This window comes from Haliotis cracherodii, unplaced genomic scaffold (assembly GCF_022045235.1).
Source record: "Haliotis cracherodii isolate W230 unplaced genomic scaffold, xgHalCrac1.p SCAF_25, whole genome shotgun sequence".
Taxonomy (NCBI): domain Eukaryota; kingdom Metazoa; phylum Mollusca; class Gastropoda; order Lepetellida; family Haliotidae; genus Haliotis; species Haliotis cracherodii.
In genome coordinates, this window is record NW_027266281.1 from 7,829,282 (window position 1) to 7,856,903 (window position 27,622).

Here is a 27,622-nt window from a genome sequence, read left to right on the forward strand (position 1 = left end):
GATAAAGTATTTTCATTCCATGAGCTACATACCGTTCTTGCTCAAGCTCAGTTTACTGCAGGAGGTGACTATTAACCAACTAAATTTACAACAAGAATACAATTAATTAGGAAGTAAATATGACACTTATTAATCAATATTTACAGATGGATCCAAGGATGGTTGAGCAGTTGCTAGTGCCATTATCATTGGATCAAAACTAGTATGAATTCTCGTGTAAGTGTGTGTCTTTTTAGGGAAACAAAATTGTTTGAAAATATTGGATACGTTTTGTAAACAAATAATGTTAAATTTGATAAATTTAATTAGCACGTGAATTCTTTTGTTGCTGTATACTCGAAACGGGTTAAAGTGCTGTAAAATCATTGTCACTCTGACAGGGTACATATGTTCAACATCCTTCAAATTCGTAGTATATTTTCTTAGTTTTAATTGGTGGCTAAATCAACTACAATCGCCAGCGCCTGACGGGATGGTGTAAATCTGCTGGTGACACGTGAAGGTAGCAGAAGTGTCGTATGTCCCCACTGCCTAAAGTATCGTGGCCTAACTTAAGCTGCTTGCGATCTATAGCCCGTTTTTATATTGTGTTGTTGAAAGAATAATTATGTATTCTTTTAAATGTCTTCAGACTAGATTTATGTAGAATCTGTAATTATCTAGTCGTACTATGCTTCGATGACATGTTTTTATACATGTACAATCTAAATATATTTATTATCAATGTATAACTTTTTCTCGTCACGATATGCCTGAAATCTTGCCGATGAGACGTTACACTCACTCACTCACTCACGCACTCACTCACTCACTCACTCACTCACTCACTCACACACGCACTCATCCACTGTTTCGGAGTTACTAAACTAAGCCAGTTATCTTAATTGGCTTCAAATTACTCATTCAAGGTGTAACTAAGAACACAGTTGCTAAGAATCTCTGGGTCAATATTATATATAATACATTTCTTGTCACACAGCTTGGTTTCACTTCACTTGTTGTGTTAAGCCGCACCTGATTACAACAAACTTTCTGGTTTTGTTTCAGTGTGGGAAAATTGATTTTGCTTTGCTGACATTGTTTCCCCGATTATCAATTCTGTTTGGATATATACTGGACCAATTCGCTTCGTCCTGACTTCGAATGTGACTCAAACAACACAACGTCAAGGCAGCCCAATAAATCAAATTAGACTAACGTGCTAGAGACATTTTGTGGGATGCTACCGACAAAGCCAGGGTTAGCAACATTGTTGTTGTTGTTGTTGTTGTTCAACGCCGATCAGTTATATTCAAGCTATATGATTTGATAATTTGATTATGTGTTGTTCAACGCCGATCAGTTACATTCAAGCTATATGATTTGATAATTTGATTATGTGTTGTTTAACGCCGATCAGTTACATTCAAGCTATATGATTTGATAATTTGATTATGTGTTGTTCAACGCCGATCAGTTACATTCAAGCTATATGATTTGATAATTTGATTATGTGTTGTTTAACGCCGATCAGTTACATTCAAGCTATATGATTTGATAATTTGATTATGTGTTGTTTAACGCCGATCAGTTACATTCAAGCTATATGATTTGATTATTTGATTATGTGTTGTTTAACGCCGATCAGTTACATTCAAGCTATATGATTTGATAATTTGATTATGTGTTGTTCAACGCCGATCAGTTACATTCAAGCTATCTGATTTGATAATTTGATTATGTGTTGTTTAACGCCGATCAGTTACATTCAAGCTATATGATTTGATAATTTGATTATGTGTTGTTCAACGTCGATCAGTTACATTCAAGCTATATGATTTGATAATTTGATTATGTGTTGTTTAACGCCGATCAGTTACATTCAAGCTATATGATTTGATAATTTGATTATGTGTTGTTCAACGCCCATCAGTTACATTCAAGCTATATGATTTGATAATTTGATTATGTGTTGTTTAACGCCGATCAGTTACATTCAAGCTATATGATTTGATAATTTGATTATGTGTTGTTTAACGCCGATCAGTTACATTCAAGCTATATGATTTGATAATTTGATTATGTGTTGTTTAACGCCGATCAGTTACATTCAAGCTATATGATTTGATAATTTGATTATGTGTTGTTTAACGCCGATCAGTTACATTCAAGCTATATGATTTGATAATTTGATTATGTGTTGTTTAACGCCGCACGTATCAATATTCCAGCTATGTGACGGCAGTCTGTAAATAATCGAATCTGGACCAGACAATCTGGTGATTGACTCTTATGAGCATCGATCCTAGAAATTGGGATACGATGTCACGTTGCAGCAGGATAATGGCCGTCCACATCTTACACGTGATGTAACATATTTCTAAGGCAGTTTAGCATTGCTGTCCTACCATGGCTATCTATTCGGCTGGTCAGGCTCGCTGACTTAGTTGAAGCATGTCATCGATCCCAATTGCGTGGATCGATGCTCATAGTATCAGACTCTGGCTTGTCTAGTCCAGACTCGATTATTTACAGACCTGCGTCATAAGGGGGTACCCGGTATATTGCTGAGTGTGAAGTAAAACAACCAATCAGCCAACCGTCTATTCCTCCAGACTTCTTCCTCAGAGAACAGACCATTGAAGATTCCGGGGTAGAATAGGTCTTCGAAACCCATGCTTGCCATAAAAGGCGACTATGCTTGTCGTAAAAGGCGACTAACGGGATCGGGTGGTCAGGCTCGCTGACTTGGTTGATGCATGTCATCGATCCCAATTGCGTGGATCGATGGTCATGATGTCAATCGCTGGATTGACTGGTCCAGACTCGATTATTTACAGACCGCCGTCATATAGCTGGAAAATTGCTGAGTGCGGCGTTGAACAACAAACCAACCAACCAACCTCACAGAACATGTCTGGGGTGTGATGGGCCAGAACCAGCAGGTAACACTAGCTCAGGTAGACCAATCCTTGGTTGACACTTAAAACAACACCTTCAGGCTGTTTTCAATCATTTGGTGTCTTCAGTGTGCCTTCGCTGTCTCGCCTGTATCAACGCGGTGACATTGACACTGCTAACAGAGTTGTTACACCACTCCTCCCCTAGGGCGTGGCTCTCTGTCTCAGGTTTCCGGATATTGGATTTGTACAGGAATCTGTTGTGATAAAATATTGATCAGACGAATGACCAAATATTATATAACATATTTTCAGCACCAGAATATTTACAGCAGTTTATTTGAAGCAGTTAATCTTCTTCTATATAGGGGGCGGTCGGGTAGCCTAGTGGTTAAAGCGTTCGCTCGTCACACCGAAGACCCGGGTTCGATTCCCGACATGGGTACAATGTGTGAAGCCCATTTGTGGTGTCACCCGCCGTGATATTGCTGGAATAATGCTAAGAGCGGCGTTAAACCATACTTACTCAGTACTACTCTTCTATATAGTAGAGATATAGTAATCAGTTTTTCTGTCAGCCCGTCCGCATGCCCGGGTCATATCTGTTACACTAAGTATTCTTTCATAACACTTTGCTGTCGACTGGTGCCTTGAGGGATTTCTAGAATTTATATTTTATTCCGTTTCCGTGGCAACAAGTTTCACTTTGAATCTGTTTATAGTGGTGTGTTTGTCCGTCCCTTATCTCTTGAAACTAATTGGCATTCTTTCATGAAACTTTCCATATACAAAGACCAGTTTGTGAACTTGTACATTACCTACTTAGGTAATTTTATTCTTTATTTTCCACACCCTGATGTTTAGAATTGTGCCGTGTAAGGATCCCCTATGTTAGCACCAAAGTCATACTCGTGCGTTTCATCAAAGTGATAAAAGTATTTTATCGTGACCTTTGTTAAAACAGAATTCCCTGCCAGATTATAATTAACATACCGTCATATAACTGAAATGCTGTTTGAAAGGACACATTATTCACTCACTCGCCGACAAGAGCCTAGACCTCAATCTCCAGAACGTTATCATTGATTGTCCTGTTATATAATGGTCTGTGGATTCACACTCTCTCCAAGGTAATATGCTGGTTAATCGTCGGAAGTCAGTTCTGGAGCAAAGTAACCTTGCGTCATTGTCAAAATCCGGTCCACACAGTTTGCAATTCTGTACTGAATTGTCTCAAGGATTGATAGCCTTTAGTTTGTGACTGACAATAATGACACAAAAACCTATTTGTCCCATGTTTTTCTAAAGCCTTCCTAATGGCGTAATAATTGTACCATCGATCAGCCATTAAGATTTCGTGTTTAATTACACACAAATGTGAGGCTGTCATATTGATCTAGTTTAACGATGTTTCCTAATGATACCTTATTGCCACAGGGCGCTAACTGTTAAACTGACAAAGCTGCTGAAGACGTGGGATAAGTCATGGTCAATGTGCCTGCAATAACGTAAAATGGTCTTGTCTCACACATATACAGCTGAATCACAAGCCGTATTTAAACGTCCGTGGGCACACACACCTCAGGCTTACACACACACACACACACACACACACACACACACACACACACACACACACACACACACACACACACACACACACACACACACACACACACACACACACACACACTCATCCCACCTCCATCACTGGATAACCAATATCAAGTCTACATGACAATTGGTCTGAAGCATCGTACATTGAATCTACACAACACATTGGTCTAAGGCACCGTGACGTCCCACTCAGGTACACTGTACATGTAGAATGCTACCTGGTACAATGTACTTGTATGTTCCACGATAAGATGTGTTACGGTCACGGCACACCAAACACGCTTCCTCCAGGTTCATAAGCGAATCTGCGTCACATTGCAGCGTTTTCCTTCACAGGGCTGTCACGCTGTTCAATAATTAATATGCCAATTAGTGATATGCCTCCAAAGCTTCGTCTTTGTTCATGTGTTCATTGTCTTCGAGAAACTTAATCATGTTGGCAAATCACATGGAAATCAGGATAGCATACTTGAACAAACTTGTGTTATTGTGACATGATAGACAGCTTCGCGATAAATTGCAAAGAACAATGAAGAACGATGCATGGTTTATTTCACGATAAAACTATCGTGTGTGCTTCTGGAGAATAAGCGATCGCAACTTGATGACGTTGGCTGCACAGATAAACGCAGTGGTCGAACGATCGCGTGCAGAAGTGGAAGTGATATGACAATCGAGTCCATCGTTCAGTGTCACATTTGCTGTGTACGTTTGAAATGTGGAATCTGGTCTTGACTGGGTGAGTGTTCGCTGTTGACAGTCATACCATGACAGCTGAAAAGGGATCTTCCTTGCTTTGCCTTCGACGCCATAATTCACACGACCCCGAATGTGCTCAAAACCCTGTTATAGTAGGGTCGAATCATCGACCCATCCTCGTCGTAACCTTAATTGATGCTTGAACAAACTTAGGTTATTGTGACATAATAGACGTGGTTTATTTAGGAGATAAACATAACCGCGCTAAATTTAACATTTGAAACCTCAAGCTGCGCGTTCGGTTCCAAGTTCAATTTAGTGAGGTTAAATCTACAGGTAGCCTAGCTCTACATTGAAAACACAGTAGGTTTATCTCCATTCTACCATGACTAAATAAACCGCGAACTCTTTGGTGTTAGCAAATATACTGAGTGAAGCGGCATGGGTTAGTCCAGTGTTTTGAGTGGGTTATCTATCTGAATTACGGAATCACCGAGCATAATATGGCGCTGTGTATACTCAAGCAGTTTGTTTTCACCGTAATACTTCACTCAAGCCCATGACAGGCATTGAAAGCATATGAGCACGCCAATTTGGTAAGCTAACATGAGGTGGGCTTTACTAAGAAAACAAAGCAAGTTTTGCAAGGCTTTCGCTCTAGATCGCACGTCACCATTATGTCGTCATATCGGTCATTGTGACGCAAAAGATATGACGTAACAGTCGTATATAGAAAAACGCCAAAATTCCAAGCTCTTTGTTGTCTCCAAAAAGTCAATACATTCCATTTGTAGATGGCCACACATCCTTTAAATATTTTAGTAACCGCATCTGTCCATTTTGTAACCTGTAATTGCAGATATAATTATTAAAATATGCCTAACGACAATGACTGAAAATGGCACTATTCTATGAATATTAGCTTCCGCGGTGATGCGGCCGTCAAACCAGCTGTTTCAATCAGAGGGGGTTAATTGTGATTTAATAGCCTCTGATTGACCAATCAGAATCGAGTAAATTTCAAATTCATGGTAGAATTCACGATAAAACTATCATGACGTTACTTCTGGAGAATAAGCGCTCGCAACTTGATGACGTTGGCTGCGCAGATAAACGCAGTGGTCGAACGATCGCGTGCAAAAGTGGAAGTGATATGAAAATCAGTATCTCATATCAGAAACACACGAATCCTGGTCATTGTTTATGTAGGATAAAACACTGCTGCGCCCCTCGTGGTTCATTTCTCCTGCAGTGTTTTATTGTACGATAAACAATCACCAGGATTCGTAAATATTGAATATTGATTCTCGGGAATTCTGATGAACCACTTATAATCATTCACCAAGAGGCATTCTTTGAGACCTGAGACTACAAAACATGGCCTCCAGAGCATGCTACCGGTGGTTTTATAAATTACATGACTGGGGTGAATCCGTTTCGTTTGCTTTGTCAGCACTCTTCTTATTTTAACAGACGAAATTATTCGAGTCAAACGTTCAGTGTCACATTTGTTGTGTACGTTTGAAAAGTGAAATCTGGTCTTGACTGGGTGAGTGTTCGCTGTTGACAGTCATACCATGACAGCTGAAAAGGGATCTCCCTTGCGTTGCCTGCGACGCCGAAATTCACACGACCCCGAATGTGCTCGAAACCCTGTAATAGTAGGGTCGAATCATCGACCCATCCTCGTCGTAACCTTAATTGGTGTTTAGCGCCTATTTCAGCTATTTTCTAGCTATATGATCATGACGGCTGTACATAAATGGTGGATCCTGCATTTTTATGTCTTTTTGGTTAAGTTTGTTGTTTTACACCGAACTCAGCAATATTCCAGCTATATGTCCGCGGTCAGTAAATAATAGAGTCTGGACCAGACAATCCAGTGATTGATATCATGGGCAACGAACAACGCAATTGGGATCGATGACATGTTTCAACCAAGTCAGCGAGCCTGACCACCCGATCCCGTTAGTCGCCTCTTACGACAAGCATAGTCGACAAGAGGTCGGTATTTTCCAGCTATGCGACGAGGGGTATATATAATCGAGTCTGGACCAGACAAACAAGTGATTGACGTCATGAGCATCGATCCATGCAGTTAGGATACGGTGACATGCAATCCACCAGGTAACCCAGCTTGACCAGCCAACCCACTGTTTTTTTTACGACGATTGTATGTTGCCGGATACCTACATGCTGACCCGTATCCCGACGGGACATTTACTCAATCAACCTAACCATGCATCCTCTCATTATGTATGCAACATTGTGCTCATTGAAGTCGGACGGACAGAGCCAGAAACTATATCCTGTATATCGCGCATCAATTAGATGCAGGTAATGTTCTTGATGTCAATCACTGGTTTGTTTTGCCTAGACTATTATTGAAAGTCCTGTGTTATATCTCACAGCTCGTAAAATGAGAGACAAACAAATTAACCTTGCACAAAATGGACACAATGTATGTATAACAACTTCGGTAGCAAACAACAACGGTATAAAGGATCTATACTGAAACGTAGCCTTTACAGTATTAAATCAGTTGTTATCCATAAATTGTGTCTACTTTGTCATCCGTCAATATCTAAGTAATGCCTATCAAACAATTTAACCTTGCACAATGCAATATATGTTCAATAGTACTTGAATTGTAGACCGAAAAAAACCTTCGTAAATCACACACATTTGTAAGGTAAGGAAAATAATGTTGGATGGAACCTTATAGATCTGTATTTACCAAACACATTGACACGCCTTCATAAATATGGTCCACGCTACACAATAATTGTTTGCGAACACTGGCAAAAAAGTTATGTTATACAGGTAACACACTCTATTGATTCAGTTTGTTGATACATTATAAAGGTATAATTCAAAAAGGGACATTGTTGGAAATCCATACTGGTTGATTATGTTTATAGGAGTAGCTTCGTGCATACTTCCTTGGCATTGTGGCAAGTTACAGCCTCAGCTCAGAAAATGTACAATAGTACGTTCATTTTAATTACGGCGATTTTCAAAGGACGTTCAAAACCAGCAATAGACGACATGACATGATGAGAATTGATTTCTGTGTTGTTCTCGTTGTATCCGCATATTGCTGCTTTATCGTGGGGTCTGCCCTTGTTTTTCGATAATATTCCAGCTATTTGACGGAGACCAGTAAATAATTGAGTCTGAACCTGACTGATTGACTTCATCGAGCATCGATTTCTACGTGCACGTCGACGGGGAGCTGTGTCGGCATCAGTGAACAGCTTCTCCGTAGAAACCACAAGAGCAGTGACGCTGAAACTTCACATGCTTTACAAAGAAACTGTTATCCCAAATATAACACTTGTTACATTTGACCACTTTCTGAATGGTATTGTGGGTTCATAGTCTTCGGCCATGGAAGCCGTGCCGATTTTCACTTGTCAGAGAGGTACATAAAGTAGGTGTTCTAGGCTACCAGTTATCGGAATTTCATTTTGTGGAAGCCTCTGTGTCTGAGTGGGTTTGATCGCTGACATTGTGTGCTGGCGATTAGGTGCCTCGCACTGGCAAGTGTCTGTTCGAATCCCGGACGGAACTCAACGGGACTCAAGTACTAGAATCTGTACTTTACAAAGAAAGTGTTTTCCAAAATATAACACCTGTTACACTTCACATGCTTGTTTCTGAAAATGGTGACACTTGATTTTGTTCAATGTGTTCGAATCCGATTGTTTTCACGGACATTACTCCGCCATTTTTGTGTGTCATGTAAAGATAAAATGTGTATGTGGAGTGAGTAGTTGATCACGACACATCTGTTCCTTTTTAACGATATATTTAAGTCCTACCTTGATAAAACCTTTGCAGTTTGAATAGATTCTGTGTTGGTTGTATTATTTGAATCTAAATGCAAATTCAACTGCTGTAGAGTGGCATCTTAATGTTACTACATTATTGATTATACAGTCAGGTGCGCTACATTGATGGGGCACTATCTTTAAAGAGATATGTATATAGGATCCAGTGATATATAATACCAAAATGGGAATATTACTTTTGTATTAATTTCGCTGGAAACATTGGATTTTCTACTATGGTGTTCATGTTAAATTGTTTTCACAATTTCCTGATTTAGTCTGTGAAAGGCAGGCAAGAGAATTCATGGATGTCGACTTCCTTATTATGAGGAACGCACCGTTTCGGAGTATATGCTTTACACTGATATTTATGGGCCACTGGAAGCCAGGACTTAAATTAACACTGATTACTAATTGACAAAGGACAATGGGCAACCGGGAAGCTGGGGTTAATTAGCATTGATAGGTAAAAGAATAGAAATTGCAATGGACAAATGGAAGCCAACTGGATGATTAGCAAGACAGACATCACAGCAATAAGGGACGTGAGGATGTATATACCAGATCCCCTCCAATAGTGGCCACCAGCACAGTGGTGAAACCCTCAGACCCCCTAACACCCGACTCATATAATACCAAACCTCTGTCTACAAACAAGAACTCATCCTCAAGAACCAAGACATCATGTGGGAAGCCACTAAAGTCATGTCTACCAACAACAACTGGCGACAAAAAAACTGCAAGAAGCCATTGACGTCAGGAGACACCAGCCTTTTATGAACCGTGACCAGAAAATCTATCTTCCTAGTCCTTGAGACTTATTGCTTTGAATCTTGTCGGTGCTACTTTTCTCTGACTTTTGTTGCTCTTACATGTCAATATTTATGTTCTCTGCCTCATAGCATTCATTCATGAAGGAGTAAGCATATACTCCGAAACGTTGTGTTCCTCATAATAAAGATGTAGACATCCCTGAATTCTCTTCCATAATAACAGATCTGTCACACAATTTAACACATATGGAACACATTACCGAACGATTTATACCGTTTTAAAATATGAGGTGATATTTTTTATCAAAAGTCACCAGGATTAAGGTTTGGTCTCAGAATGCACAATTTGTACGACAATTAATCTTGTGTGGGAAAAACTGGAACCTGATTCGGCATTCAGGGTTATTATTGATATACAAAAAGTACAACGGTAGATCGTTACTGATCACACCACTGTGTCTAATTGATTCCATGAGTATTGCTATAATGATACAAACAACATCCGTCAGGACTTGAGAAAAGCTGATGCTAATTGTAATTCGCATTTAACGACCGTAACACATTTTAAAATCAGTGGACAGTTATTTTCCATCTTCTTGCCGATTTAGAGATTTTGTCTGAGATGTTGGCTTTGCGAAATGATACTGCGACGTTGTTGTGTTGGATGTTAATAATAACGTAGCTGTAGTTACGAAGGATAATCCAGTAATTAAACACTAACAGAACAATTCCAACTTTAATGTCAATGACATAGTGTATGCTATTTCTCATGCCACCTTCAATACACTGTAATTTGTACGTGTATCATGTTTGGGAGAGGCATTGAGATAAGCAAACCTTGTGTGTTTGCCAATCCCTCCACTGTATGGAAATAAATATGTTTATATCAAGTATAGTTTTCTACTGCAGTCAGGCAAGAACAATTAGTATGCAAAATGCCCGCTTCTTTATATGGGTATGATCAATATCTTAGCATTAACCTGTACATACTCAGATCTCGCGCAACTACCCGTTTGTTAGGGTTTCCCTTAACTCCGCCCAGTCATGCAACACAAACATCTTTAGTGATTCATGGCACTCTTTCCTACTCCCATTGATGATCACAGACAAGTTGTTGCTTCAGCTTCAACTTCAGAGACACGTTAATAACAGATACATCACAAAACTAGTGGCTTCATCTTGGGCGCCAGAGATACGTTAATAACAGATACATCACATAACTAGTGTCTTCATCTTGGGCGTAAGAGACACATTTGTGATAACAGATATATCACAACGATTGTTGCTTCATCTTGGACGTCAGAGGCACATCGTTAATAACAGATATATCACAACGATTGTGGCTTCATCTTGGATGTCAGAGACACAGTGGTAATAACAGATACATCACACAAATTGTGGCTTCATCTTGGACGTCAGAGACACAGCGTTAATAACAGATATATCTTCAACGCCAGAGACACCGTATTAACAGCAGACAGATATCACACACACACCACTAAGGTCGATGGCGGTGTTACTTCTCTCTCTTTTCATGACGGCTGTATTTGCTGGCAACACTTGTTACCGGCATACATTTCAACGGTTTATCACACAGGACGACCTGGCAGCCAATGAGGTCGCATCCGACGTATTCCAAACTCAACATCTGACATCCTGTGCTCAACGTTGTGCTGAGGATGAGAAGTGTGTTTCTTTGACTTATCATGGGGACCAGTGTTCCATCTACAGATCATCTTTGTCGTCATCTGGCATCCCAGGATCCAGATCCTACATCAAGCAAGGAGGTGAGACACTGTTTCTTTCCCACAATGTGCATGGCCTCGTATGTATCCTTAAGTTGTTATTTGTTTGAATTCTGTTTTGTTTGTTGTTGACATCACAATGTTCAAGATAGGTGACGATGGTCTATAAATATTCGAATTTGGATCAGACAATCCAGTGATTGACACGATATACGCAATGACGACGATATGCATCAACCATGTCAGCAAGCTATTAGACATTTGGGGTTGTCTGATGGGGACATTTATACGTCAAAAGTGTAATGAGAGGGCATGGGATACCTGAAGCATTGCAGTTAGCTTTGTAGAGTTACCTGACGTTAGAATGACAGGATCCGATGATCACTTGTACTGACTGTTTGGCCATCGTATCTTATTAGTATCTTATCTTTGATGTGAACTAGACATAAACGAGACGAGTGAGACAGCCTCATCTGTTTCATACTTAGATCTGTGCATAAAGATCTAGAGTGAATAAAACACTCTCCACAAGTCGGTATGACAAAAGGGATGACTTCAACTTTCCAAAAGTCAACTTTCCCTTTATGTCGAACAGAATTCCAGCAGCTCCAAAACATTTTAGGTTCAATCGAGCATGCTCTTTCCAGGAAGATTTCATAAGCGTCTGGAGACTCTTACTCGGGAGCTGTTTGATCAAGATAACAACATTCACGGCCTCAGTAAAGATGTCAAAACGTTTTATGTTAGACACATGGAGGACAGTTCCAAACTTGACGCGTCCAATGTAGTTCCCTATTTTGACTTGTACCATATGTTCACGTGTTTTTTCAGGTGAACGATTGACTTCACTTTGCATCCTTTGAGTATGATTTAATTTAGACAAAATTCTCAAAGCCATAATTAGTCTCGATACTAAACCGAAGCAGATTCCAATGGGCGTGACAGGCACTAAAGCAATGGATTCTGTGAATGGGTCACTGAAAAGAATGTTGAAACCAGGTGTGCACGAAAAGGGTTAGCATGTCCTTCTCTACCCATAACATCCGGCTCTCACTGACTTTGAAATTAGAATGACTTGTTTATTTGTGACCTGACGCCGCACAGCTGTACTCGAGTCAATTACTTAAATTGCTCATCTAAACCATCGGTAAATTTTCACAATCATGTTATTACTCTTGAAAAACGAAAACGTATTTTCCCGTATATGGTCATTAGACGAAAAAAACGACGTTTTTTAGACGCTTCTAACCATCGGTTTTCCGTCCGTATGACGTCGTTATTTGACATCGAAATTTTCTGCGAGGAAAAGATGTTATCAAGCTCCTCCCTTTTCTTGACTGACATTGTCAATCAAGCAACAGCGTGTACCCATATTTCTATTTCTCAACATTCATTGCTAAGCTTTCGCGTTCTCGCGATCAAGGCGGGTTTAAACCCATCGCTCTTGGCTCTAAGCCGAAGTGCTGAATTCTACCGTTCTGCGCATGCAGACATTTTCTTCTGACATGCTTGACTTTATTGCACTGTGCTTAAACTTCCCCAAGACTCTACATGAGTTTGGTAAAACGATTGTTACACCAGTGGATTTACGTGCGAAAAGGGAAGCGGGAACAACACCATTAAGAAAATTACAGTTTTCATATACATGTAATTGATTTTGGGATATTGTGACCCCGGCAAGTGTTACACTCTTCAAAAAAAGAAACGCACTGGTTGATTTATAGTAATTTTTTTGTACCTAATAAAGTCGATATATTTAATTTAATATCATAGACACAAATATGAAATTTTGGAGCTCGATAGTCACATGATGTCGTTGTACGAAGGCATTGAAAACTGTTCATTGTCATGTCAAATAAGGCCACAAGGTTGCGCTGAACTCACTATCTCGTGTGACCGCCCCGGGCAGCAATCACGGCTCTGCATCTTTTGGGCTATGACTGGATAAGTGTACAAATTCCGTCCTGCGGAATTCTGCGCCATACTGCTTGTAACGCGTTGGCCAGTACGTGGGAGTTCCTGACGTTGACGTACACGTCGAGGTGTTCGATTGGAGATATTGACGGCAAGGGCAAGCCGTTGATGTTGGCATTATGAAGGTAGACTACCATGACACGAGCTGTGTGCGGTGGAGCGTTGTCCTGTTGAAACACCTCCGTCTGGCGGTCAATGACTGGAAGAAGGTGAGGTTGGTGTGGTAGCTCTTGGTCGGCCGGTTCTCGGACGATCTGCAGTGGAATTGAACTGGAACTGAAGTGTATCGGTCACAAAGGCGGAAAATGGTGGACATGAAGTGGCGTGCAACAGAAGACTGCGATTCCCCTCTTTGGGTACGCCCTATGGCAATGTTCCGATCGGCAGCGCTGAATCTTGGCATTTTCGAACTTGAAAAATGCAGACAATTGAATGACAAATTATTGGTTTATGCTTGCCTTTTTATAGCCACTACCACGAGATACGAATGCCATAACTTGCACGTGCATTTTGCTTTACTGTTTTCCTCCATGACATTTTTGAACAAGTGTTAAAACAATGCCGTTTAAGACTTTGCAAATGGACAATGGCTGCGTTCGAATATCAGACCATCAACATTTTCCAATAACATATATCCAATTTATATACCGGATTGTTTGTGTAATCAGGTTCAATGAACTGCATACTACCTGTGCGTTTCATTTTTTTTGAAGAGTAGAGAATAAGTCTGCATATGTTTTTCGATACTTTAAACTCTTGTTAACATTGGTTCAGTGGCTGACATTGCTGACATATTTAAATGATGACGTCATATAAAGGTATGCCACAGTGACAGGACACTACGTTTCATATCATTCTTTTTAAATAACATTGCTGGGCCATTTCTCTTCAATGTAATGACATTGGGGATAATAGTTACTACGTATGTTTTAGTCTGTCATCCACACCCTGATACAAATATATCCAATACAGCCCGTGCAAGTCTAATGTTTGGCAAGTCAATCTGAAAATGAAGAGAGTATCTGGATTCCTTTTTATTATATTTTTATGAAGATAATTTAACGACCTTTTTTGTCTGCACGATATGTTCATTTCAGAGACTAGGTGTTGGTCTTCATATCTTATTGCGATAAAATCTTATTGACTTTGGTTCAGTGGCTGACTTTGCTGACATATTTAACTGATGACTTCATAAAAAAAGGTATGCCAAGTCATTCTTTTTAAATAACTTGTGTCATTATTGTGGATGTGTGTTTAGCTCTACCGAATGCAGACCCGTGCCCCGTGTCTCAAGGCTACACATCGGTCCTCTACCCACGCTTCTGTTTCAAGCTGTACAACACCAACCCTTGGAAGAACTGGGCAGACAGCCAGGCCCGATGTCAGAGTGAAAACGGACGTCTGATCATCTTGAACACGACAGAGAAACACGACTACATCACTGCGTTCATGACGAAGGCATCTTCTACAAATGGTTCGTGACACCAAACATCGTTCCTTTTTAGTTGGGGGCACGGGTGGCCCAGTCGTCAAAGGCGTCGCGATTCGCTGTGCAGGCTGCGTCCCTTGGGCACGCCAGAAACCTATGATTGTGGGTTCGAATCCCGGTTCGCCCCAATTCTGTTTCTAGGTTTGTCAGCACCATACCCGTGCTCGTGGGTTTCACCGAAGTGGTAAACGTCTGAGACCTGCATCACTTCGGGCTTTCCTCCAACATTAAGCTGACAAGCCGCCATATACCTGGAATGTTGTTAAAAGCGGCGTTAAAAAACAACCAAACTCACTCACACCTTTGCATTTTGTTAGTTAATCTGAATGGAAAATATACGTGATGATAGTGGTGATACGAGTAACATAGACTTAAGCCTACAGTAGATATGTGATTTATTGGCCCACTACGTCATCTTCACAGAACCGCCTCCGTGGTCTAGTGGTAGAGCGTCCGCCCGGAGAGCGGAAGGTCCGGAGTTCGATCCCCGACTGCGTCATACCAAAATACGTTAAAAGATGGTACTTGCTGTTACTCTGTCTGGCACAGAGTAAGGGGCTAAAACAAGGACTGGTCGGCTCGGAGGCAGTACACTGTGTCTGAGTAAGCTATTCATGCTAAAACTGCGGCATGGTATCTCAGTGAGCTAGAACTAGACATCGGCATCAGTCCGGACTAGTACAAGCAGCCACACAAACACACACACGTACATGCAGGTCGCTACATAAGTGCAATAATCCTGGTCGCGACAGATGCACGTACGCGAGATTAATGTCTCAACTGTTCTTGTTCACAGGGGCATTGATTGGACTGCAGGTGACCAGTTCAACCGACTTTGCCTGGACGGATGGATCAACCTTTCTCCGGGCAGGATCAAACGGATATGGTGGCTTTAGCAGTGGATGTGCATACCTGGTTGAAGAGAAAGTAAAAACCACCTCTTGCTCAACTGCAGGATGGTCCTTGTGTGAGATAGTCTGATGCTGGATCAAAAGAGGAGATAGAAACATCTTTGCTTTGGATATAATAAACTATTTAATTAAATACACCGTCACATTGATTCCCTTTATGGCATGTCTCCTCGAATATCCTGGGTAGTATTATCTATTTTATTATTACAACTTCGTGTTGATCCTATCCACATTGCATCGGGGGCGCTAGGGTAGCCTGGTGGTTAAAGCGTTCGCTCGTCAAGCAGAAGACCCGAGTTCGATTCCCCACATGATTATAATGCGTGAAAGCCATTTCTGGTGTCCCCCGCCGTGATGTTGGTAAAAGCGTGGAACAACCATACTCACTCACTCCCATGAGTTGACATTTTGTCTGTGAAATGTTGACAAGAGAAAATCACTAATTCTTTAGCTACATTAATAACAATGTTATAAGCATTCCAGTTAACTAACAACACCAGTCTGGATTAAAACTCATAGCCTATGCAGTATATCTTTATACAAAGGTCTGAAGCCCATTTCTGGTGTCCCCCGCCGTGATGTTGCTGGAATATTGCTAAAAGAGGCGTAAAACCATACTCACTCACTTATACAAAGGTCTCTGTGCCCTTAGCTACCTTAATAACGGTTATAAGCACTCCCTGTTTGAGTGGGTGGTGCACACACCAGTACAACTTGAAAACAACAAAAATATACATCGATTTTCGTTAACAACATCTGTTTTACATCAGTTTTTCTAAAATCACTTTTTAGCAAACACGTCCAATATCAAGTACAAATTTCCATCCCTCAAGCTAGCTTAATAACACAGTCAGTAGCACTTTCGGTTTAATGAGTTGCCTAGAGATCATGTATAAAAACTGCTAAATTTCGATCGTAACTGCGCAAAATATTGTGTTTACACATTACTATGGTGATGCCTACGTACCATCGAGTGACCTTCACTTTCATCGTCATCCGGGATGATTCGGGAATTACTGGGATGATAATTGCTGTAATTTCATGCCTTATGTCAGTGTACACAAACTGTTATGTCAAGTTAAATTATTACTAGCTTATGGTTACCGTGATCGCATCATATCATACGTCAGAATAATTCCCCGGGGGTGTATAGGGGGTATAGGAGGTACGAAGTGTCTGATATCTGTCATACGCACGTGGTTGCGAATACCAATTGCGGAGGCGAAGCTCAAATTCGAGCAAACGTTATGGAGCCCGTCTGGCAAATCGTCACGTTAATATTCAGATATATCTTTACGAAAACATGTAATATTTACCTGATGCACTTTAGGGTATATGTAACCTGTGATATCGAGCACTGTCCATTGAGCCATTGTCCCAGAGAACTATATTATCCTAGTCTTTGAAGGCATTTACAAGTGATACACATGAGGAGGAGAATTTATTGATGTTAACTTTTTAATGAGGAACACAACGTTTCGGAATATATACTTACTCCTTCACCATTCACGTGTTCCTCATTATAAAGAAACTATCCATACTAAATTCTCCTCCTTATATTACCCGACCCGTGAAGGTCCGGGGTAGAATAGGTCTTCAGCAAGAATTAAACTGACCGCCTCCGTGGTCTAGTGGTAGAGCGTCCGCCCGGAGATCAGAAGGTCCGGGGTTCGATCCCCGACCGCGTCATACCAAAAGACGTTAAAAGATGGCACTTGTTGTTACTCTGGAATTAAGGGGCTAAAACAAGGACTGGTCGGCTCGGAGTCAGTATACTGTGTCTGAGTGGGGTATTCATGTTGAACTACGGCATGGTATCTCAGTGAGCTAGCACTATAAATCGGCATCAGTCCGGACTAGTACAAGCAGCCACACAAACACACATACGTGAATGCACGTCGCTATATAAGTGCAATAATCTTGGACGCGACGTTAAACCCCATTTCATCTCACCTCACCAAGAATTAAACTAAGTGGTCCCTTTTATAACCGTAGTTTTCTGTAGAAATCATAACTGCTCAGTGTGGTTGAAAAAAACAACAATTTAATTTCTTTTAGAATTGTAAATAAAATTCAGATGCATTTAAAATACTTTTGTGTTTTATTCCTGATTGGGACCCGTGAAGATGCAGGGTAGAATGGACCTTCAGCAACCCATGCTTACAGTAGAAGGCGAGTATGCTTGTCGTTAGAGGGGACTAACAGGATCGGGTGGTCTGGCTCGTTGACTTGGTTGATGTATGTCCTTGTATCCCAATTGCGTGGATCCATGTTCATGATATCAATCACTGGATTGTCTGGCCAAGACTCGATTATTTACGGACCGCCGTCATATAGTTGGAATATTGCTGAGTGCGGCGTTAACCAACAAACAAACAAACATTTCGGATTGGAAAGGTACACCAGCTTCACTTTTAACTTTACCGTTCGATATTAGGCTTCGTGTTGTTTATTGTATCCACAGTGAGAAGTTTACAGCATTCTGTGTATATACAGTTTAGTTCGACACAGAAATGAAATCGTGTGATGTGTCACGCAGCAGTCAACAATATGTCAGCTATGACATGACGTACCGCCTCCATGATCCCGTGGTAGAGCATTCGACACGGTTCGATCTCCGACCGCGTCATACCAAAGGACGTTAAAAGATGGTACTTGTTGTTACCCTGTCTGGCGCTCGGCATTAAGGAGCTAAAACAAGGACTGTTCGGCCCGGAGTCTGTATACTGTGTCTGGTGGGGTTTCATGTTAAACTGCGGTATGATATCTCAGTGTGCTGGCACTATAAATCTGCATAAGCCCGGACTAGTACAAGTAGCCACACAAACACAAGTGCAGAAATCTTGGACGCGACGTTGAACCCCATTTCACCTCACCACACCTATGATATGACGGCGTTAAATATCGAGTCTGGGCTCGGCGGTTCTTAAACGCATTATCGATGTCCCAGCATGGACTAGGGGGACCATATTCTGCCCCGGACAGGGACTGCGACGACATGAACACACATCACACGATGGCGTCTAAATCTGACTCGAAATCATAACTGCTACATTCGCCACAGCTCACCCCATTCCAGATCCTGCAAGGAGATTCCCTATTATAAGTACTTTCGTGATCTCCTTGATATGTTTTGTTTTTAGGTATAGTTTATACATCTAACATTGACCAAACTGACAATCAGTGCCAGACGCGTTTAGAAACTACCCATGAATACCTACGAAGCAAGACCGGGTATGGTACAGCAAGTTGATGGACATAAAGTTATTATTTGTTCTAGATAACAAGTGCTTTGTTGTATGTAGCGACGTTTATGTGCTTCTTCATGTCCCTTCACCAGTTGGGGGCATGGGTGGCCCATACGTCTAAGGCGCCGCGATTTGCTATGCAGAGTTGCGTCCCTTTGCACGCCAGAAACCTATGATTGTGGGTTCCAATCCCGGTTCACCCCGATTAGGTTTCTAGGTTTGTCAGCACCATACACCGTGCTCGTTGGTTTCACCGAAGTGGTAAACGTCTGAGACCTGCATCACTTGGGGCTTTCCTCCCACATTAAGCTGACACGCATTAAGCTGACAATATTACAGCTATATGACGGCCGTCTGTAAATAAATGAGTCTGGAAAAGGCAACCCAGTGATTGACATCATGAGCATCGATCCACAATTGGGATACGATGACTAGCTGGAATATTGCTGACCGCGGCGTTTAACAACAAACAAACAAACACAACTGTTGATCAACTTAACGAAATGGTGTGTCCTCTGAGGACATTTGTTGATTCAGGGATCGTACGTACATAATTGTGCCATGGAAGTAGTCAGAAACATTCTGACAATCTTCGTGTTGTTATTTGATACATGTTTTCCATTGTAACTAAGAGAAATAGTCAGAAATACCGACTGTCGCTGCGCGAGATTTTGTGTCAGCCATGCCGTCACACAGGACGGAAACTTTGACAATTTCTGTTGAATTTACCAAATCATTGTAATGGATAAAATTTCTAATTCCCTAATTCTTGCTACGACACTCATGCATTTTCTGAGCATATTGAGTCATTGTATCTCTCAAACTAGGAGACAATGTAGTGTAATATCTGAATTTTGCTTTGTTTACATTTCAAGCAAGTACAGGTTTCCGAGCACAGCAATCGTTTTCACACCTAATTTATTTCGCTAGACACTAGGTATTGGTTCATCTAGACACTAGGTATTGGTGACGAAGACCATTGATCATTTAAATTTGATTCTAAAATGTATGAAACATTCAGGGATGTCTGTATCGGACATGAGTTGAAAAAAAGAAGATGTAATAGGCATCTCATCGCCGGCTTACGTGAACGTGATTGTAAACACTGTCCAATATGGCGGAGAATTGCTTCAGGGTTTGTCTTTGTGTAATTTCCAAAACTCTCTGTTTCGATTGAAAGGTTATCGGCGACGTTTCACAATGATCATTTGTGATTTGATGTAAAACTAAATTAACAGAGATCACCGATATACTATTTATGAAATTCCATTCTCCGAGTAAATATCCAATATTTTGATTTCAAATCATACACTAAATATAGCCGTGAATGGTGATGTAATGTGTCAAAAAAAGTGATTTTTACGATGTACCTTATTTTTGGAGGTTCTTTTCAGTAATTTTCCTTTGCCTAAAATGAGATTGGATGATATCACAGAAGAGGGAACACATTTCACCTCCCATCTACGACCTGCTTCAAGTTTACCCTCACATCTACGACTTGCGTTACAATTACCTCACATGTACGACCTGTGTCATGATTACCTCATATCTACGACCTGCATCACTTTTACCTCACATCTACGACCTGCATCACTTTTACCTCACATCTACGACCTGCATCACTTTTACCTCATATCTACGACCTGCATCACTTTTACCTCACATGTACGACCTGCATCACGTTTACCCTCACATCTACGACCTGCGTCACGTTTACCTCCCATCTACGACCTGCGTCACGTTTACTTCCCATCCACGACCTGCGTCACGTTTAACTCATATCTACGACCTGCATCATGTTTACCCAACATCTACGACCTGCATCATGTTTACCTCACATCTACGACCTGCACCATGTTTACCTCACATCTACGACCTGCGTCACGTTTACCCTCACATCTACGACCTGCGTCACGTTTAACTCATATCTACGACCTGCATCATGTTTACCCGACATCTACGACCTGCATCACGTTAACCTCACATCTACGACCTGCACCATGTTTACCGAACATCTACGACCTGCGTCACGTTTACCCTCACATCTACGACCTGCATCATGTTTACCCAACATCTACGACCTGCGTCACGTTTACCTCACATCTACGACCTGTGTCACGTTTACCTCACATCCACGACCTGCGACACGACATCTCCCGTCTATCGTCGTGATAAAACTGAAATATCATTCAACCGCCCTCACTTACACTACTCATAGTCAACACGTCCAATCAGCCTACGCTGGCCGAATTATGTGGTCACAATATGTGTGTGAATTTACATTTTAACTCACACACTCACAATTGCTGACTTGTATGACTTGTCTGTACAATGTAGACAGTCAAACACCTTTGTGTCGAAGTTGAAGGAACCTACGTAAATACTTCGACTTACCCGAGGTCAACACAACCGAAAATGACAAAAGAGAAGGAATACGCAGTGACCAAACTTTTACTTCGAGACAACCGCAAGTTCGACATATCAAAGTTCGACACAACGGTGTTTGGCTGTATATACATATATGACATTCAAAACGCAAATTTCCACTCAGTGGAATTAAGTTCTCATTGGCATTTTCGGCAAAGTGAAACCTAAACAAAATCATGACAAATCTGTAGCCCCTTTACCCTCTTAACATCTTGTTTTCTTTCACTAATTAATCAATACCTTAACCCTCTTTGAAGTAGCAGATCCATAGACATGATTGAGTGTTGACTTCAATATGGATGCCTGCCAAACAACTGTGTATTAATTCACAAGTGTACGTGAGTAATTTCAAATTTAATTCTACCACGATTGGGTTATCCAGCTCTTGAATAGTTAATGCACGAAGGAACTCATTTGTAAACAAAACATCAGCAGTCTAGACATATTACATACCCGCGCCTTGTTATTCAATGCCACCAATCGATGGTGTGACAAAGAAGTGTTATAACGAACCTGAACAAAATGTAAATGTTATGAATGTTTCTTTTCGTGGGTGCGTTGCCATTGGGGACATGTCACGAGAACAATGCAAAAGCCTTGGAAACATAACACCATTTAATGTGTGTGTGTGTGTGTGTGTGTGCGTGCGTGCGTGCGTGCGTGCGTGCGTGCGTGCGTGCGTGTGTGTGTGTGTGTGTGTGTGAGAGAGAGAGAGAGAGAGATTTCAAACGGTACATAAAAAGGTTAAATCAGAGCGTTATGTTTGTAAGTGTGTCTTTGTGAGTTTGTTTGTGTATGTGCGTGTGTGTAAGTGTGTGTGTGTGATTGCGTGTGTGCGTGTGTGTGTACACGTACCTGTGTGTACATAAAAATGTAAAGCGTTTGTGAGTGTGTTTGTGTGTGTGTGTTTGTGTGTTGTGAGTGTGTTTGTGTGTGTGCCTGTGTGTTTGTGAGTGTGTGTGTATGTTTGTGAGTGCGTATGTGTTTGTGGGTGTGCGTGTATGTTCATGAGTGTGTCTGTGTGTGTGTGAGTGTGTGTGTGTGTGATTTATAACGGTACATTAAAGGTTCAATCAGAGCGTTGTGTTTGTGAGTGTGTGTGTTTGTGAGTTTGTGTATGTGCGTGTGTGTTTTTGAGTGTTTGGATGTGTTTGTGATTGTGTATGTGTGTGCGTGTGTGTTTATGAGTGTGTTTGTACATGTATGTGTGAGTGTGTGTGTAAATGTGTGGGTTGTGCTCCTGTGCACGTGTATGTGTGTGTGATTTCTAACGGTAGATAAAAAGGTTCACCCCGAGCGTTACCTTCACGATGGTTGAATTTAGTGCGTGTTTTTATGTTTGTGTGTAAGTATGTGTGTTTGATTTCTAACGGTAGATGAAAAGGTTCAATCAGAGCGTTACCTTCGTGACATTTAAATGAGTGTGGATTAGTGTGTGTTGTTTTTTGTTTGTGTGTGTGTCGGACGCTCTACCACTAGATCATGGAGGCGGTCCGTCATGTCATAGCTAACATATTGTAGACTGCTGCGTGACACATTTAAAACATTCATTTAACTAACATGACATTCTTCGTCATTAGTTGAAAACTGAAATGAAATCGCATGATTATACCACTTTAGAAAAGAATTGGTCAATATTTGACGATCAAAAGCTTCTAACGATAGACGGAAAGGTTCAATCAATGCACAGCGTTGCCTTCGCGTGTGTGTCATTGAGCAATGAAAATAACCGAATGTCAAAGGAAAATAACGGACATACTTATCTCCCTTGTACCATGTGATTGTGGACTGCAAACTGCTAACACGATTGACACAGTTATCTCCCTTGAACTGCCGACGCGCCTCGAATACACAGTTATACTTGTGATCATGTAGGAAAATATTGCATGTAGAATTTTCACGAATAACATGAAATATATCTGCAAAGAAGATGTAGACATAGCTTGATAAAGTAATGTAACATGGAAATACTGCATGGTTATATGGTTTGTTTGTTTGTTTGGTCGGTGTTTTCAGATAGGTATCCCATCCGCACTTGAAATGTAGGAAAATCGCAAGTCCTAGAAGGCCTTAAATCGCCCCTGTCTAACTCCTATATACATGTAGGTACAGCCAGCCGTCAAGAACCTCTTATCTCATGGATGTTTTAGGATCAACTGTGCACTTTGCGTTAAAGGCGTGGACGTTAATAATAGATAAAGGTAATACCATCTTTTTATAGATATGGGCCAATTAAAAATCCAATATGGCAGCTAGACATTCGTTTTAGGTCATATTTTCCAGAAATATGTACGTCATACAAAGTTACTGATTAAACCATTTGCATCTAAGTTAATATTAGTTTGTAAATACCTTAATATTTGATTAAAGATGATTTTTAGTTTTAATTGCTGTTTTTGTAAGTGTAAATGAAGTTTCACTTTAAAGAGTCTGCTTTCCAAAGCGCACAAACTGTTTAAGTTGTATAATGATTTGATAAACGTAATGAACTAGTATTGCATATGACTGTATACATAACTTCGGATTTTACAAAATCAATGATACACAAAATGTATTAAAACGTATTTCTATTTTGTTGAAAATCATTACAAATCCTGAAGATTAAACACATGACTTTTTAACTGGTGCAATGTTTTCTATAATGATATGTTTTGCATTGGAACAATTTAGTTTCTGTACACAATTTGAAACAAACAAAAAAAACTTTACCGGATCAAAGTCAAGTATAACTGTGAAGTATTCGTAAGAATTATTCCTTACACAATACATTTCATAAATACATGCTATAAACTATCAGCTAAACCAGACACTAAGACAAACATGATGTTTTAATGAAAGAAACAAAACAACGTTTTTGAAGATTTGAATAATAATAATAGACAACTTGCAAAAAACTCTTTGATCTTAAAATGAACCTTGTTCGAGGGTCTACGTGAGTATATGTAGGGCCTAGGATCTCGTTTGTAAACAAGAAAACAACAGTCATCATTTTCCACACATCTGACATTCAGGTGCTTTGTCATTCAAACTCAACTTGCAAATATGAATACAAACAACAATAAATGTCATCATTATATACTTTTTTTATTTTAAAGTTTACGTGACCGCAAAGTTGACGTTCATAAGTGCATGAACGACGCATTTTGACGTTCATACGTTTTTCACGAGACCGTGTTCTTGAAATGACGTAAATACTGACGGACTACTTCCACGTTTCTGGGGGAACCGCTAGGAATTCCCTAGCACAAATTTATAGTTACAGAAGCGTTCTTTCTGATCATTTAGACCCGTTAGTCTCGACTCGATCCGTCGCTTGGCGGGCAGTTACAGTGTACAGCAATCTATGCATTTACCTTAGTGTTTATTTGACACATCTTTATTTACCTTTAATGACGGTTAATTGATCAGTGATGTAACTGCCACAGGTTCATTAACTTCTGAAATCTCTCCCGTCACGTTTATCGTGTCGGCCATTTTGACGTCTTGTACTTGATGTAAATGTTTTACGACACGCTGTCATTATGACCGACTTACTGAGGTAGTTCTTGACAGACCCTTCTCATCTAGTGGTGATATTTTTTTAATACATGTATTGTGTCCGATGTTTCTGAAGAGTAATTTGTGCATCAAAACGATCATGTCACCTCTCTGTTTGAGGTGATATTTTATTCCGCGATACAGATAGTTTTTGTATGGCTGTCTGTAATGACATGAAGTAACACATACTAAATAAATTTGTATATAGATCTAGGCCTATATCCAGTGAGGTACGAAATTGTAATAAAAAATATAATTATTTAGTGTGATGCTTTTAGGGGCTACCTGGACACTGTGTGTGTGTGTGCGTGCGTGCGTGCGTGCGTGTGTATGTGTGTGTGTGGCCGTGCAAGTCCACTCCGAGTTTGACAGCCCAAATGCACCAGGCAGGGTAACATGAAATTTCGTATTTTAACGTCTTTTGGTTTGACGCGGCCAACGACCCTATGTGCGCTCTCCAGGTATCGTTGATGTGAATTTTTATCATGTTAAATGTTATCAGTCGGAACCCGCAAATGAGCCTAGCATTTCACTGCCGAAGTATTTAATCACTGGTCGATGGAAGTAGCTGCAATAGTCAGGAACCGCCCACAAATTATCATTTCTGTTTTCACCCTAGATTCACAAACCTACATTGTACTTTGCTTCTGTGTTCTTCCGTCAACATAGTTAGAGGGGGAAAACGAATGAGGAGTGCCTTTATTCCGTTCGAGTGATTTCCCTCCTCTGAGAAATACATGTCATTCTACCATGAATTTGGAATTTTCTCGATTCTGATTGGTCAATCAGAGGCTATTTAATCACAATAAACCCCCTCTGATTTAAACAGCTGGTTTGACGGCCGCATCACCGCGGAAGCTAATATTCACAGAATAGTACTATTTTCAGTCATTGTCGGTAGGCATATTTTAATAATTACCGGTTACACAATGCACAGAAATTTTGGCGCTTTTCTATATACGACTGTGACGTCATATTTTTTGCGTAACAATGCGCGATATGACGTCATAATGGTGACGTGCAATGTAGAGCGAAAGACTTGCAAAGCTTGCTTTGTTTTCCTTGGGGATGCCCAGCTCAGTTAGGTAACCAAGTTGCCGTGCTTATATGCTTTCAATGCCTGTCATATGTTAGAGTGAAGTATTACGGTTTAAACAAACTGCTTAGGTATATGCAGCGTCATATTCTGTTCGCTGATTCCGTAATTCAGATCGATAACCCACTCAAAACACTGGACTCAACCCATGCCGTTTCACTCAGTATATTTGCTAACATGAGGTGAAATGAGGTTTCCGTCGCGTTCAAGATTATTGCACTAATATAGCGACGTGCATGCACATATATTGACACAATATTAAATACACTATATGTGCGTGCGTGCGTGCTTGTTCTCTAGTCCGAACCAATGTGAAATTTATAGTACTAGCATTCTGAGACACACTGCCGCAATTTCACATGAATACCCCACTCAGTATACTGACTCCGACCCGACCCGTCCTTGTTTTGTCTCCTTAGTGCTAAGCCCTATCCAGGGCAACAACAAGTACAATATTTTATTATCTTATGGTATGACGTGGCGGGGCATCGACCCCAACCTCCCGCTCTCCGGGCAAACGCTATACCACCAGACCACGGATGAGGTCACAGGATGTATCTAACATGAAGCCAATCATAAAGTGTTTTTTGTTCTTAATGTACGATCGGGTTAGTGTATGAATGATTTTTTTTGTTCCTCCATTAGTATCGGAGAGTACAAACATGGAAATTAATTATTATGTACATGCATGATAACAGATATGTATATAGTCAGATTACAAAAAGAGAATAGACGTCAGCTGCCATGAGCTTATTTCTTTTTTGACTTTGCTCATGAGTTGAGCCCATGTATCGAGTGTCATTTCCTCTACAAGATGCATTATGCCACCAAGTAGTGTCACAACTCTCACTTCGTTGTCTGTACAATCTTCTATTTTAAGATATTGGTTAAGGCACAGTAAATCAAACAGTTTCTCAAAGAGGATATTTCTTCCTTGCATCAGACTGTCACAGTTTATTAACTGGTGCAGTACAACATCGTTACATTCTGCTACACACATCATGCATATACCAGTTCTTATGGTTAAAACACCTTGTTTAACTAGGGCATGTATTGGCCTGCTACACACATCATATATACACCAGTTGTTACGGGAAAAAAAACTAGTTTTACAGGGCATATATTGGCCTGATATTTATGTCACACATATTCCACAATCTGTGTGGAGCTAGTCCTTCATGCAGATCTTGGCGAGTAGACACCTTTTCTGTCCATCTCTGTCTTTCAAATCAAGCTACCGTGTTATTAACGATTCCTTTCCATGTTTTCTTTGGTGGGAAATGCCCTTCAGTGAGATACATTTGTATGAAATTGAAAAGCCTGTACTTCTTTGTAATGCCTAGCAGATCATAGATAACAGAGACACGGTTCAAGTCTAATGTAAAATAGGGTTT

At 40.6% G+C, this 27,622-nt stretch overlaps 1 protein-coding gene across 1 annotated transcript; it reads left to right on the forward strand.

Annotated features, from left to right (window-relative positions):
• Positions 1 to 11,141: 11,141 nt before the first annotated feature.
• LOC139472890 (C-type lectin domain family 9 member A-like) lies at positions 11,142 to 16,001 on the forward strand. The gene is made up of 3 exons (XM_071255355.1): positions 11,142 to 11,588; positions 14,779 to 14,994; positions 15,806 to 16,001. Exons 1-3 carry the CDS (start codon positions 11,309 to 11,311, stop codon positions 15,988 to 15,990), a joined length of 681 nt encoding a protein of 226 aa, XP_071111456.1. The 5' UTR covers positions 11,142 to 11,308; the 3' UTR covers positions 15,991 to 16,001.
• The last annotated feature ends 11,621 nt before the right edge of the window (positions 16,002 to 27,622 follow it).

Bases quoted from the DNA above. Each gene is read 5' to 3' on its own strand.
- LOC139472890 (XM_071255355.1), top strand. From the start codon at position 11,309: ATGGCGGTGTTACTTCTCTCTCTTTTCATGACGGCTGTATTTGCTGGC. The intron at 11,589-14,778 runs GTGAGACACTGT...ATGTGTGTTTAG, and splicing joins ATCCTACATCAAGCAAGGAG to CTCTACCGAATGCAGACCCG. The intron at 14,995-15,805 runs GTTCGTGACACC...TCTTGTTCACAG, and splicing joins GAAGGCATCTTCTACAAATG to GGGCATTGATTGGACTGCAG.